Source organism: Gigantopelta aegis, chromosome 3 (assembly GCF_016097555.1).
Source record: "Gigantopelta aegis isolate Gae_Host chromosome 3, Gae_host_genome, whole genome shotgun sequence".
Lineage (NCBI taxonomy): Eukaryota > Metazoa > Mollusca > Gastropoda > Neomphalida > Peltospiridae > Gigantopelta > Gigantopelta aegis.
The window spans coordinates 19,581,265-19,598,723 of NC_054701.1; the positions used below are offsets into that span (position 1 = coordinate 19,581,265).

The following is a 17,459-nucleotide window of genomic DNA, read 5'->3' on the forward strand; positions in this document are numbered from 1 at the left end:
CTACTAATTCATCTACTACTACTACTACTACTACTACTACTACTGATACTACTACTACTACTATATGTACTACCACTACTACTTCTTCTACAACTACTACTAATTCATCTACTGTTACTGCTGCTACTGCTGCTGCTGCAACTTCTACTGCTACTGCTACTGCTACTGCTACTACTACTACTACTACTACTTCTTCGTTCTTATTATACTGCTACTACTACTACTACTACTACTACTGCTACTATTATTATTATTACTACCACTACCACCACTACTACTACTACTACTACTACTACTACTACTACTACTACTGCTACTACCACTACTACTACTACTACTACTACTACTACTACTACCACTACTACCACTACTACTACCACTACTACTACCACTACTACCACTACTACCACCACTACTACCACTACTACTACTACTACCAATACTACTACCACTACCACTACCACTACCACTACCACTACCACTACTACTACTACTACTACTACTACTACTACTACTACTACCACTACCACCACCACTACCTTTCTTCTTCTACTACTACTAGGGGCGAAGCGTAGCCCAGTGGTAACGCGCTGTCTTGATGTGCGGTCTGTTTGGGATCCATCCACGTCGGTGGGCCCATTGCGCTATTTCTCAATCCAGCCAGTGCACCACGACTGGTACACCAAAGGCCGTGGTACGTGCTATCCTGTCAATGTGATGGTTTATATAAAAGATCCCTTGCTGCTAATCGAAAATAATAGCCCATGAAGTGGCGATAGCGAGTTCCCTCCCTTAATATCTGTGTGGTCCTTAATATATCAGACACCATATAACGGTAAATAAAATGTGTTGAGTGTGTTGTTAAATAAAACATTTCCTTCTTTCTACTACTACTTCTTCTTCTACTACTTCTTCTTCTACTACTACTTCTTCTTCTACTACTACTTCTACTACTACTACTACTTCTACTACTACTACTTCTACTACTTCTTCTTCTACTACTACTTCTTCTTCTACTACTTCTTCTACTAGTACTTCTTCTTCTTCTACTACTTCTTCTTCTACTACTACTACTTCTACTACTACTACTTCTTCTTTTACTACTTCTTCTACTACTTCTTCTACTACTACTTCTTCTTCTACTACTACTACTTCTTCTTCTTCTACTACTTCTTCTACTACTACTACTACTTCTTCTACTACTTCTTCTTCTACTACTACTTCTTCTACTACTTCTTCTACTACTACTACTTCTTCTACTACTTCTTCTTCTACTACTACTACTACTACTACTTCTACTACTTCTTCTACTACTACTTCTTCTTCTTCTACTACTTATTCTACTACTTCTTCTTCTACTACTACTTCTTCTACTACTACTACTTCTTCTACTACTACTTCTTCTTCTACTACTTCTTCTTCTACTACTTCTACTAAAACAACTTAGATATTGCTACAACTACTCTACTATTATTATAATTACCTCTACTACTACTACTACTACCACTACTACCACTACCACCACCACTACTACTACTACTACTGCTGCTGCTGCTGCTGCTGCTGGTACTACTACTACTTCTACTAAAACTATTATTAATACCACTACTACTACAACAACAACCACCCACTTCTACTGATCCCCCTCCTACTAATACCACCGCCACCAACATCACCACTACTACTAGTACTACTACTACTACCACTACCACTATCACTACCACTACTACCACTACTACTACTACCACTACCACTACTAGTACTACTACTGTTATTACTACTACTACTGCTACTGCTACTGTTACTACTACTACTATGACTACTACCACTACCACTACTGCTACTACCACTACCATTACTAGTACTACTACTGTTACTACTACTACTACGACTACTACTACCACCACTACTACTACTACCACTACTAGTACTACTACTGTTACTACTACTACTACTACTACTACGACTACTACTACTACCACTACCACTACCACTACCACTACTAGTACTAGTACTACTACTACTACGACTACTACTACCACGACCACTACTACGACTACTCCTACTGTTACTACTACTACTACTGCTACTACCACCACCACTACTACTACTAGCACTACTACTGTTACTACTGGTACTACTACTGTAACTACTACTACCACTACCACCACTACTACTACCACTACTACTACCACTACCACTACTACTGTTACTACTACCACTACTAGTTACTATTACCACCACTACTACTACTACTACTACTACTACCACCACTACTACTACCACTACTAGTACTACTATTGTTACTACTACCACCACTACTACTACCACTACCACTACCACTATTACTACCACCACTACTACTACTACTACTACTACCACTACAACCATTACTACTACCACTAGTAGTACTACTAGTTATTACTATCATTACTACTATCACTACTACTACTACTACCACTACCACCACTACTACTACCACTACCACTGGTAGTACTACTATTGTTACTACTACTACCACCACCACTACTACTACCACTACTACTACCACTACCACTACCACTACTAGTACCATACATGTTATGTGTTCTGTTGTTTTCAGAGTGTGTCTGGCCGTGTGAATCCAAGAGACGCTACTTCTACCCCGACTTGAAGAATTCCAGCCAGTACATCAAGTGCGTGCTTGGGACAATATCTCTCGGCACATGCTCACCAGGGGAGGCGTGGAATGATATGAGGATGGTGTGCGAATAGCCAACAGCAGTAAAATATCAAACTCTTTACAAGCATACTAAATTGACAGCAGAAAGCATAAAGCAACCGACAATATGTTCAAGTTTTGAAATAATATATGAAATGTTTCATTTTTAAAGGCAAAACAAATTTGTTGTAAAATCATGTTGTTTAGTTGTTTTTCTTTATTCACAATACGTGTTATGTTTTGATGGTTTTTCGGTATCGCTTGTTTAAGTTTGTACCAAGTTTGTTAATTCAGTTCTAAGATGTATAATATTTTTATGTTTGACATATGATTATAGTAGCATGAGGCAAAATAAAGCAGTTCCGTGACCAAATTACGAGGACAAAAGTTTAAAGGTGTTTTTGATATCTTCAAAGCCGTCTGAATAAAACTAGCGGGGGTGACCCTCTCAAAATTGTGGGCTAACTCCGCCAGGTGGCGAAATCCAAGATGGCCACCAAAATAATCAAAACACGTGTTTTTCAGCTTCTGCTTGTCGTATGAAGATGATTTCGATGTTTTAGTATATGTTTTGGGGGTGAGATAATTCAATTGTATACAATAAAACAGTGTTAAATAACATATATAATTATTTCAGACGAAAATCCAACATAGTTGTCAAAATTAATCATTTGCTTTCTTTTTACATAACTCATCTAGGAAAGTCGCACGGACAAAACTTTGCTGTATTATTCTTATTTGCTTTCAAACTGATCTGAATACACAGAAAAGAAACTTTTATTAATTAAATTTTGTCTCTCGGGCTCTCAATCCATTGTTGAGTCGGACAAGTTTTATTTTCTGCATCTTCTACGTTGATTGCAATGAGGATTCGAGGTGAAGTTAACGCCAGGTGACGCCACACGAAATAAGGGTCCTACGTGAAAACCAAAACCAGTTTAGCATAAAAAGTAAAGTTTGTTTTATTTAACGACGCCACTAGAGCACATTGATTTTTTTATCTTATCATCGGCTATTGGACCTCAAACATATGGTCATTCTGACACTGTTTTTAGAGGAAACCTGCTGTCGCCACATAGGCTACTCTTTTTTACGACAGGCAGCAAGGGATCTTTTATTTGCGCTTCCCACAGGCAGGATAGCACAAACCATGGCCTTTGTTGAACCAGTTATGGATCACTGGTCGGTGCAAGTGGTTTACACCTACCCATTGAGCCTTGCGGAGCACTCACTCAGGGTTTGGAGTCGGTATCTGGATTAAAAATCCCATGCCTCGACTGGGATTCGAACCCAGTACCTACCAGCCTGTAGACCGATGGCCTGCCACGACGCCACCGAGGCCGGTCCAGTTTAGCTAGTCGTTTTCATACACAATTAAAAATAAACAAATAACATTAAAATACGGCGTATTCAACTTGCATTAACTATGAAACGAAATAAAAATAAGTAGAAACTGATGTGCAGATCGAAATTTTGTTTTATTTCTTGTTTTGTTGTGTCGTAGGCCTAATATACGTGTTGTACTTTTTTTCGTGACTAACATTAATTCGGAACAACTTCAAAATGGAGTAAAATTATTATTTCTTTTTAATGATTTTTTCAGAAGTAATAACCATTGTGGAGTACAATGTCTGTAAATTTACATAAATGTATTATGACTTTTTTAAACAAAGATATTTTTGAAAATTATCGTCAATGGTTTGGGTACCAGACGTTTTCTCTCCAAGCCAGTTCGCCGCCATCTATTTGTCGGTTCGCCCCTATCCCCACTATTATGTTATGCAGTAAAGATGACATTGAATAATATGCATGGGTGTTGGTGATCACATGACTTATTTTACCTATAAACGTAGTCCTGTTTCATAATTATGATTTTTTTTCCTTATCGATATTAAAAACCTAAAGGACACACCACAATCCAAGTGTGAGCGAACAGGATGTTTTTGTTGGGGACGAACTGACATATTTGAGATGTGGGGGCAAATTTTATTATTAGTCTTCAAACTTACCTGGATGCTGTGAATGCCTTTTAAGTTAAAATTTATTTTTTCTTTATGACACCACTAGAGCACATCGATAAATTAATCATCAGCAATTGGATGTCAACCATTTGGTAATTGACATTTTCCCATTAGCTGCATTATTGTACACTTCTCCACACAGGACAGCACATACCATGGGGTTTTATATACCAGTCATGGGACACTGTTTGGGACAATATTCAGCTATATCAAGTACTTATACATTCACACCACTAATAACTATACCTTAATATTTTATTTCAATGCTTTTTTACACATTCTGTTAGACTGAATATCATTCTTTCAAAGGAACAGTAACGTCACCTTTCCTTTTCTCCATTTAATAAATAAAATGTTCCACTTAATGGTTTTTGGAATACAGATTGCACTAGTGAAACAATATGGACCAATTCATGGTATGGTAAACTAAGATGTCATGTTAAGAAAACAATACCCAGGGCTTTAGATTGCAACAGAGCCAAGGCATTAACAATCTAATTAAAATTAGCTCCACTATTACATGTGGATCTAACACCAGCCAGTTGGAGCTCATATCCACCAATCAAAACCTTACTTGCAGAATCATGCCAGTGATTTAAAAATAATTTGAAAACATTCCGAATTATCCTGAGGGCATACGACATGTTTTGTGTGAATTACGAATGCCTTAAAACATGTTTTATTTTATAAAATAAATAATTTGCAATGTAAAACTGAAGACTGATTTAGTTTTAGTTTTTATAAATAAATAAATAATTTTTAATGTAAAATTGAAGACTGATAACCCACCCCGTGCGTATTGGTATGGTTCGCTGTACTGCGGCCACTAAAATAGACTCGCCCGATATTTTTAGAATTTGTATGCTCCCAAATAACGTTATAAAAGGCGAAGTGTGATTGGTCAATATTTAAATTATTATTTACAGACGAAATGTTACCTGGACATTGGGACTACGCAGTGTTGTTAGCAATCCGATTAAAATTAGTTCTACTGGCCTAAATAAGGCATTCGTAATTCACATGAAACATATCGTATACCCTCAGGATAATTCGGAATGTTTTCAAATTATGTTTAAATCACTGGCATGATTCAGCAAGTAAGGTTTTGATTGGTGGACATGAGCTCCAACTGGCTGGTGTTAGATCCACATGTAATAGTGGAGCTAATTTTAATTAGATTGAGGCATTAAATGCTGTGCCCAAAATAACTGTACCCAAAATAAACACCAAATTAAATACAAACATGCTAAACTCAAAACATTTTACCTCAAAAACAGTGAAATCTTTTTCTTGAATTAGATTAAAATAACTTTAATGCAATATAACCCTTCAGCAGTTGTTGGTGTGCTAAAGAGACCTCTATGTACTCTGAAAACAAAATATATACTCTTCAAAAAAAGTAGGGGAACCTGAAATATTAATCTTAATATCAACTATTAAACATTCTAGTAAAGAACGTTCAGGTCTGTTTATCAACACACCGAAGCACATTCCATAGTTTGTACGTGCATCACGCAGTTGCCCCGTACACGTGCGTGGGGTTTCATTCTCGATATTGACAATTTCCATTAAGGTCCATTAATCACTGGAACATTATTTCTGTCAATCTTTTTCATTCTATTGATCATATAGTTATTGTTTTGTTTTTAGTAATTTTTATTGTTTGAATTTGCGATTTACTGATTTAAAAAACGTCAACTTTCAAATTTCACTTCTGACCCCAGTCGTCCTTCAAGATCTTTGGTGGTCCTAAAACCTACTGCAATAATGAACTACCGGTTGTAATGTTTGCCCAATTAACTCACTATTATCATATAACCATTCCCCACAGCTAATATACTTTACAATTTTGGCAATTGTAAATCCTTATTAGAGTTCCCCTACTTTTTTGAAGAGTAATATATTGTTCCCAAATTAGTGAGATTTAAAGCCCTGAGTACCGGTGCCACTAATGCAACAGCATGAACCCAAATGTATGTAAACAGAAAGCATTTATGTCTAAAAATATAAAACCAGCAACATGCAAAGCATCGTAACTTAAAAACATAAATAATGATGATGATAATAATAATAATAATAATAATAATAAAAATTATCTATCCATTTTTTTCTCTCTTTAAAAATAATTAAATTAGAAATTATTAACAATGTCCTTGTTTATAAGATTTGTTAAACAAACATAACCTTTGTTTTTTTCACTATCACAATTATGTCAACAAAAAAACCCCACAAAATTATAATACAAATGTATTCATGTAACTAAGCTTAATATATTTTGCCGGCGGGGCGCAGCCCAGTGGTAAAGCGTTCGCTTGATGCGCGGTCGGTCTGGGTCGATCCCTGTCATTGGGCTATTTCTCGTCACAGCCAGTGAACCACGACTGGAATATCAAAGGCCATGGTATGTGCTATCATGTCTGTGGGATGGTGCATATAAAAGATCCCTTGCTACCAATGGAAAAAATGTAGCGGGTTTCCTCTCTATGACTGTCAAAATGACCATATGTTTGACATCCAATAGCCGATGTTTAATAATCATTGCTCTAGTGGTGTCGTTAAAAAAAAAAAAAAAAAAATAGTTTGTACTTATTTTTAAATCAACAAATAGGAAAAAAACATAATTATCTGTTTAAAGACGCCTCCGCAGATCCTATAGTAGGCCTATAGGTACTTTAGTACTAAGTAGTTGCATTGGTATTTTTGGCACTATGACTTGGTCTAGTGAGAAACGAAACCTGCAGCTATTACACAGCTAAACATCTATCAAATATCCATAAAATAATATTAAAATAATATTTGGGTGGAGGGGGGGAGGGGGATATTGTGTTATTGTTCCTTTTCTTTCCTTATTTATAAATGTAAAAAAGATTATTATGCAATGACTCGGGCGAACTGATAACTAGGGCAAAACAACATCATAAAACATGTTATATAAAATATAACATTATATATTTAGTATAATACTATTACTGGAATAAAAATGCCGGGAGGGGGGGGGGGGGGGGGGGGGGGGGGGGGATTATGTGCAAACAAATATAATGCATGTATATGACAAAATTATTCAGTGTGTGAACAGACTTTAGAGCGACATTCCTGTTTTATCATACCAGTAATTTGAAAAAACCAACGCCATTAACACCGCCTCCACCCAAATATTATTTTAAAATTTGTATTATGATATGCATGGTACACGTGTATATAAGGTTATATGGTTAAGGACCACACAGTGGGCTATTCTTTCTGATTAGCAGCAAGCGATGTTTTATATGTGCAGCATCCCACAGACAGGATGGTACATACCATACACCAGTAGTGGAGCACTGTATAGAATGAAAAATAGCCCAATGGACCCATTGACGGAAATCGATGTAAAACCTACCGCACACTAGGTGATTGCCTTACCACTGGGCTATGTCCTGGCCCTATATAAAATATTGAGAGGATTCGTATTCAAATTTGATTAGTTGCACATTACAGTTTGATATTCTCGCATTAATTATGCAGAGATTAATTGTAGGATTGATTAATTAATTTTTTACTTATTTTCACAAGTAGGCTAGACCTAAATCATGTAAAAGTGGAGAAAAATAGCACATGCAAACTGATAGTGATAGTGTGCCTTTAAGCAAAAAGGACAAAACCATATCATCGTGTTATTAATATATGATATTTTAGCATTACTTAAACTATAGTCTAACAGAATCTACAGGAGAAAATAGTTAAATAAAAATTCAGTAGGACGTACATGTTTTATAGTCTACTGTCACAGGATATGCGGTCTGTAAAAACAAACAACAATGGCGGTCGACTTTCAAGTGGCATTTGTCTTATCTCATGGCAACAATCCATCTTTTTTACAATAACTTTTCAGTTGGAAAACTATTTCCTTCTTGTGTGGTATTGAGGAACACAAAAACCCCACGAAGAAGGCATTATGTATAGAACTTTTACAAAACGTTATAGATGCAAAGTCGTTTACTTCCTTGTGTTTGATAGTGTCACGTGGGACCCTGTTGTCGTATAACGCCACCTATTGAGGAGTTGGCGCAACTGCCTTCGCCATTAATGCTCTGTTTTGATTTGAGACTACTTCATGTTTTGGGAAGCATAGGCTTTGTGTCCTTCGCTTTCATCGGGTGACATCCATGATCAAGTGAAGAAGGTGGCCATAAGACATATGGTTTACAATAACTGAGCAGTAGGTACACTCGATGTTGTGACATTCGTGGTCTGGTGTTAACTTCCTTTTCATCATTCTCCCTTGGAAACCCTGTCTTAACTAGGTTTTAACTTGTCAGATAAAACAAAACAAAATAATCTTACCAACATTTTTAATTTCACTACCCGCTATAATGTCGATTTTATTTTATTCAATAACAGCTAGTAGGATAAAATATAAAACACAACTGAGATATGAACAAAAGTTGGACACAAGACATTAAATACTGAAGATAACAAACCAGTTTCATACTCAATCTATACATAGAGATTCAAAGCAACACTGACCCCGAAACTAAGCTGTATGTGAAAACAGATGATTTCACCTTTTCATTAGTCAATGTTCCTTTATGTTGAGCAACATATTGTCTCTCTGGCATTTAGTGTTCACGTCTTAACTACTGATACGAATGAAAGTGCATATACAAGATCCCTTCAGCATTAGGAAAAATGTAGCGGGTTTCCTCTTTTGACTACGAGTCAGAATTACCAAATGTTTGACATCCAATAGCCGATGATTAATTAATCAAGAAAGAAAGAAGAAAGGTTTTATTTAACGATGCACTCAACACATTTTATTTACGGTTATATGGCGTCAGACATATGGTTAAGGACCACACAGATTTTGAGAGGAAACCCGCTGTCGCCACTACATGGGCTACTCTTTCCGATTAGCAGCAAGGGATCTTTTATTTGCGCTTCCCACAGGCAGGATAGCACTGTTGTTCAACTTATTATTTTCTTATTCAGTAAATATTAGCTGTTGGAATTAATCTTTTGATGTAGATGACATCAAATTAGTTGAATATCAGCATGAAAATATATAAAATTTTATACATCTATTCCTAACTTAGAATGTCTGGCATAACTGATGTTGTTATTGATGTTGCAGACACGTATGTTGGTACTTCCATATGTTGCACGCAATGTACATATAGACGATGATCTTGGCATAAAGAGGAAAACGGTAAAAACAAAGTTTTATTCTAAAGATGGTTACCAGATTCATATACCTCTGCATATATTCACAGGGTCTGATGGAAAGTATTTGAGAGTGTAATAACACCTAAAGATGTTTGTAGGTTTTGCACCATATTTCCTGTTAAAATGATGATAGACTCGAGTATATAGTATATAGAGTGATGCGGTCAACAAATGCCTAGCTGAAACTTACATGTGCAAGTGACCAGTGAGAAAAAGAAAGGCAACACTTGTCATTCAACAAAATCAGGACACTCATAAAATCATGGTTGAACTGACAAACCATGAAGTGTACTCGTTGTGTCAAACTAGATATCCCGCCGTCCTTACTTGATGATGGCTGGTACCTCAGTAAAGAAAATTACAAGCACACAAAGCCTCCGCTTCTCCTAGTATTAAAGGTACTTCGACCTCAAATTGATATAAGCAATATTTCTATAAAATTACAGTTCCACTCTTGAAATATTATTCAATGCACATCTATATGTTCATTCAGACGTGTCTGTTTATGGAAGCGGTACCGCAATAGGTTTTTGGCGCCGTACTGGCGTACGCAGTACAGTGACAGTTGGAACCATACATCATGATCAGTTCCCTGTAGACAAAGCACTTGACAGAGAGTCATTTGTTGCAGAGATACTGTACTGAATAAGCTCATGGCAGATTAATAAGCGCTACGTATTTTACAGCTTCCATAACACAATTTTAAAGTTTTATATTGTTTCAGTGAATTACTGGTGAATATATTAAATGGATTATCGTGAGTTTTCAACCATTGCAACATATTTCTTAATTTAAAAAACACACACTTTTTAACAACTCAAGTTACATATTGAATACGGTTTATTGTTTATAACATCACTTTGTGTATATCGAACGTGTTTCTAGTCGTCCTAATGTTTGTAGTAGCTCGATTTCCATTTTACTTCCTAATTATGTTGTTTATACGTACGAAATTGTTGGAGGTAAAATATAGTTTGGGCTACCTACAAACATTAGGATAACAAGAAACACATCGTATATGCAGACGCTGACATTTTAAGCAACAGAATATATTTAAAATGTAATTTTATTTGTTAAAAATACTCGTTAGTCGAAAACATGTTATAATAGTAGCAGTCTCTTTAATGCAGATTTGTTTCTTTTAAATACCTTTCGTTTAAGAGGTAGAGGATGCAGAATAAGAAAGCTAGTCCAGTTCACCCTGACTTATTTTATTTATTGGATAAGTTTCATTGCATGTTCCATGTATCCAAATCAGGTAGAATGCAAATACGAATAACATAGCAACTGTATAGGCAACGTTTTTCAGATTATTGTATACAAAATGAAAAATATTACCAATTTTGGCAACTATTATGGATTATCATCTGAAATGTCCTAGTGTGTAAAATGGAAATTTGTGACCCCCAAAACATATATTTGGACATCAAAAATATCTTCATACGACAAGCAGAAGCTGAAACTCACGTGTGTTGATAATTTTGGCGGCCATCTTGGACTGGCAGAGTGGGCCCACGTGACACTTTTAAGAGGGTCACCACGCCACTTTTATTCAAAAGGCTTTGAAGATATGAAAAACACCTTCAAATCTTTGTCCCCAAAATTGGTCACGGATCTGTATTAAATTGCCTCTCCTACTATTAAAACACGTAGCGTAGAAAACAACCAGCTGTCACTACATAGGCTACTTGTACTGACCCAGAGACAGGACAGTATATACCACAACCTATGTTGTACCTCTCGTGGGACACTGGTTGGGATAGGGGCAAGAAGAGGAGTCAATAGGGGACGATCGATCCTACGACCCATCGCAACTAAAGCAAGCTCTCTGCCGACTGAGCTAAATTCCGCTCTCGCAGTGTAGAGAACACAACAACAAACATACATACTAAACCATATTGGACTATTTAACACGGTAATTGCAGCTCACGGAAATACGATGGTGGTGGTGGTGGTGGTGGTGGTTGGGTGGGTTGTTTTTTGTTGGGTTGGGGGTTTTTTTTTGGGGGGGGGGTTGGGGGGGGGGGTTGGGGTGTTCCTTTTCATTGTTTTGTTTTCAGGTTTTTTATTTATGTTATTTTATTTTAGGTCAATTATTTCAGTTTGGAATCACGTAAGAAGAAAGGTGTTTTTGAAATAACAAAACTGTTCTATTTTCATATGAATTTGTAAAGACATTGGTGAATAATTAACTGGTTTGGAAAAAAACAATGTTCTATTTTTATGTGTAATTTGAAAAAAACCACCAAACATTATTCACAATATAAATAAGACAGCAATAATCACCGACTGTCCAGAATGTCGTCTGCTCGCAGAGTTTGAAATTATATTTTCTAAAATGTCATTGTGCATATATATATAGCTATTAGAGACTGATTAACAAAATAATAATCAAATATAGAGGTTAGTAGGATAAACTAATCAAATAAATCTAATTTCAAACTCCACGAGCAGACGGCATTCTTCACTATGGATGAGTACTGATGTTTTATTTATATATTCACAAATGGCTTTACAAATTGCATATAAAAATTGAACTTTTTTGTTATTCCAAAAGCACTTTTCCTCTTATGTGATGCCACAATGAAACAACAACAAACAAACAAAACAAAACAAAACCAAACAACCACCACCCCACACTGATAAATACGGGTATGAATATAGGTTGTACTATACCAACTAAAATCCCATAGGCGACCATGTTAACGTTTGTGCTTAAAAACATTATATGCAATATATCAACCAAACTATGACTCATAAATATCAGTACTACAACCCCTACCTCAAAGTATTAACTGAAGAAAATGGTACCTTTCATGGTTCATTTTCGGTATAACCAGATGTTTTTACAACACCCCAAGTTTCGCACAAAATTTGAGTACTTTTTTTACAGGTACCCCATATATGTTCCAAGCACAAGGCTATTTGACACAGTGGTACTAGATGAAATAAAATTGTATACATTTTAGCCCATATGAAACTGGGTTTTTTTTACAACCAACACACTCATATTTATAACCAATAACAGAACTTGTGGTGTTAACTTCTTTATCTATAGTACGGTGAACCTCGAACTTTGACCCAGCCGGAAATTATTCGGTTGGATGTTTAAATATATGTGATATCTGGAATTATCACCCAGCTTTCACACATTTATTTTCGATTAATTACTTTTAAATGACTTAATTTCCCGAACATCTATTTTCTTGCATTATTTTCTAATCCAGGCGAATACAATATGTATATTGGATGTACTCCTACAATCTGTAATCCAGCATTTTCAACTGAAGTGTGCGTGTGTATGTGGATGGCAATCATGCATACGTTTATGCCCACCATAATTAATGTGTTGGACGGGCATCGTTAACATGTGTAGCACTAGCAATATGAGTGACTCTTTAAAACGTTTGATAACATTTGTAGACAACTGAGGTTTAACCGTGTTTGCATTAGTACTGATTGCACCTAATATTTCAATATGTAGCAACAAATTGTACATATTAAAATCTATAATTACCTTCTAATAAATAACTTCCTTGACGCCGCCCCTCTCCAAAAAAAAAAATTAAATTAAAAAATTAAAAAAACATTTAAAAAAAAAAAAGTATACATTGTATGACAATTGCAAAATAAATGAATGTATGAATGAATGAATGAATGAATGTTTAACGACACCACAGCACGAAAAATACATCGGCAGATAAATCAATCTAGGATAGAGACTAAGAGGCTAATTTGGTGAATCCATTTTTGAGGGCGTCCGTTTACTGTGTGACGTGGTAATAATGCAATAAAGTAATGTATGTATGTATTTATGTATTTATTTATTGATTTATTGATTTATTTATTTATTTATTTATTATTCTTTTATGTGTAGAAAACTCATCATATCATTACGTGAATAAAGAATTGCGATCACAATTTATTCGCAGTTTTCGCAATAATTTGTTGTTTCTTGATTTATAGGCCTAGCATGTGATTTTTAAAAATAAATAGCACAATCTATGTATAAAACAAACATCAATATTAGTTCTAGTGTCAGTTTTAAAACCAATCACCGAATTGGAACACCATTTACATAAGCATGGGAATCCCGAAAATCTATTTTTAGAAACAAACACTTAAAATGAAACAAATGGAGTTTTCTTCACATTAGTATGAAAAATCTATAAATATGAACGTACTGTATTTCAAAACGTTTAAAATCCTGAATATCAACCAACAGCCTCAAAAATAAATGCTACGTTTATGTTTTATGTATTCAATATGGCGGCCAAGAAAACATGATGGACTATGTTAAATTAGGCCTATGGATAAAACTACAAATATATGAATATGACCGATTATTCATAACTGAGTTAACTATCTTTATGGTTTGCAATGTTACGTCCAGTCCGACTGTGAGGCATAAACAGTCAACACGTCGTTACAAATTTTATAAATTATCTTCTCAACGTCTTTTGTTTACTCGAGTGCTGTTCTCCTGGACCCAAATTCACAAAATATCGTAAGCCTAGTTTTACACGTAAACGTAAATCTACGACTGAAGAGCTATTCACGAAACAACGAAAACGTAAGTTACGTGTAAAGTTGGACGTAAATATAAGAGTGCCTCAGGTTGCAACTAACGCTGCACGTAAGTTGTGTACATATAATAAATCAAGCACGATCGCCGTTATTTACTATTATTTACGGAAACTAGCAGCATTTCCAATAAATGAAGCAGTTTGCTATGGCGAACGCCCACGGATTGAACATATTTTTGTTCGTGATCGAACGGATGTTTTCGACTTGGCCAATTTCTCCTGAGTTATCTTTTCCTTTTTAAGAAATGTCCTCAAGTTCGTACCAAAACGCGGAAAGCCACCAATACCAAAATGCCATGGTTCACTGTTCGCAATGTTATTGTTAGCAGACGACAAACAAAATTGCGTTTTGCGCATTTGTTATTTACCCGGTAGCCATCGTTTCTAATGTGTTTTTATTAATTACGCCAGTGAGAATGTTAAATCGTAGATTTACGTCCAACTAAGTTACGTTTACATTTACGACCATCTTTGAGAATAAGGTGCTTCTTGCACGTAAACGTAAATCTACGGCACACGTAAGTGCTAGTCGTAGACGTAAATTTACACTTTTTTGTGAATATGGGTCCTGGTCGGGTTGTCATCCACTGTGGAGAAAGTGTATACATCGCCATAGAACCAGTGCATGTCCTAAAAGAATACAAGTCTATAATTTGTTTAATGTCTTTAAAATAGACACACACCTAGCTCAGTAATGCCACATACAAGTAACTCTGTCACTGGCGTGACCCCCCCCCCCCCCCTTTAAGATATTTTGCTTCACATTTGCTTTATAATAGTGTGAAAGTTTAAATATTAAAGTGCCCCCCCCCCCCCCCCCCCCCCGCGCCCACATACACACACATTTTTGGCACCTTCCTACGCTCGTGCTCTGTAGATGTATGATGTTGAGGGAAAACAATTTGGCAAAGCAGAATAGCAGGTTTGGTAAAGTGAAGAGTGCTCAACAATCTTCTCCTATCATACCACCTAATAGTGACGTTAATTTTAGAGATTCCCTTGATAACCCTATCCCCTGTCAGCCTACTTGCGCTGTACTTGAACCTATTACAGGTTCATCTATAACTGACGACTTATAATATTGCTCCTAGTTTGGTTGTGTTTAGCAATTCTCCTAGGTTACAGGTAAATGTTCATATTTCGAATATTACCACCAGAAGTGTGACTGCTATTCTTTGTGAGCTGCAGCCAGTTAGCATTGACGATATTCCAGTTGAGAGACGTTCACAAGATTAGACCACAGTTGATAAGATGGATGTTAAGGATGCAGCTGTAGTTTCTGATGAACTCTGTAAAGGTACAGCTGTTATTCAACAGTTTATTGATATCTTTTCTACGGGTGACACTGATGTTGGGTTTACAGTAGTCAGAATTATTTATCGAATCCAGTTGTCTGATGAACAGTCTTTTAAATAACGTTATAGACGTATACCACCTTCTTTGTACCAGGAATTAAAGGACGATCTTCAATAGTTGTTGATAAGTTCTATAATCAGGAAGTGATATTCCAGTGTGGTTTTTGCTCGCCAGAAATATGGCCGAATGAGAATGAGTGTTGATTACAGGTAGTTAAACAATCGCACCATCAAAGACAACTATTCACTGCGATGCGATGAAAGGGTCCAAGTACTTTTAGATACTAGATAAAGTAAAGTTTGTTTTATTTAACGACGCCGCTAGAGCACATTGATTTTTTATCTTATCATCGGCTATTGGACGTCAAACATATGGTTATTCTGACACTGTTTTTAGAGGAAACCCGCTGTCGCCACATAGGCTACTCTTTTTACGACAGGCAGCAAGGGATCTTTTATTTGCGCTTCCCACAGGCAGGATAGCACAAACCATGGCCTTTGTTGAACCAGTTATGGATCACTGGTCGGTGCAAGTGGTTTACACCTACCCATTGAGCCTTGCGGAGCACTCACTCAGGGTTTGGAGTCGGTATCTCGATTAAAAATCCCATGCCTCGACTGGGACCCGAACCCAGTACCTACCAGCCTGTAGACCGATGGCCTGCCACGACGCCACCGAGGCCGGTGTAGAGATACTAGATATAAAGAGTGGTTACCATAACATCCTATTGCTGAAGAACACGAAGAACGCGTAGTATTTACAGTTGGACCTCTTGGCTTCTTTGAATGTAACCCAATGCCTTTTGGACTCTGTAATAGTCCTGCAACATTCCATAGTGTCACGGGGATCCTATAATACCCGTAACCGAATAAAACACGATTATCCAAATATCTCTCCTAACTGTATATCTATTAGATCTCTCTGTATCGGGCAGTTCAAAACCCGAGTGGCTCGTCTCTAGGTATATCAGAGATATGATCTTATATAAATATGTGTTATTATATCACGTTTAGTTCACTAGAAAACACAACAAAAGACAATACACTTTGGAGTCTGTATTAATACTACGCTGACAAATGTACTGCCGCAGTAGTTAATTAACAACAACAAATAATAACAACCCAGAACTGATCACTTAATTAGTTAATCTCTAGGTGTCTAGTTTACACAATATTCTAATCACTTCACCGTGATACAACACACACACATGTGTGATAATTGAGAAACGCTTCCAGGGGAACTTAATTAATAAAGGAATTACAACTCTATTCCTAACTGGTTAATTTTTAATTAACCCTTAACTACTCATTCAGTAACCTTGTAATACAGAATGAATACTGGTACCAATCACAATAAAGACAATAACCTACAGTTTACCTAGGTCCTCTAGGATGACTGGTTAAGCTTTATATATATTAGAACAGTGAGTCTACAGTTTACTGCGTCAGATTACCGGCAGCACCGTCTAAATAATATTGGTATAATACAGTATTAAAATATTTAAAGTCACATCAATCACATCAAGGTTATACAACAGAGCAGAAATAATATATAATTACCAGTCCGGACGGACAACGTTCTCCCTGGAAGCCT

The 17,459-nt window shown here is 36.2% G+C and overlaps 1 protein-coding gene across 1 annotated transcript in view; it reads left to right on the top strand.

The window, feature by feature from the left end:
- The window catches only part of LOC121367652 (neurogenic locus notch homolog protein 1-like), an 81,753-nt gene extending 78,855 nt beyond the window's left edge, over positions 1 to 2,898 (top strand). The window contains exon 24 of the mRNA XM_041491946.1: positions 2,603 to 2,898. Coding sequence (XP_041347880.1) covers positions 2,603 to 2,754 — 152 coding nt within the window. The 3' untranslated portion in view covers positions 2,755 to 2,898. The remainder of the gene's footprint in view (positions 1 to 2,602) is intronic.
- The last annotated feature ends 14,561 nt before the right edge of the window (positions 2,899 to 17,459 follow it).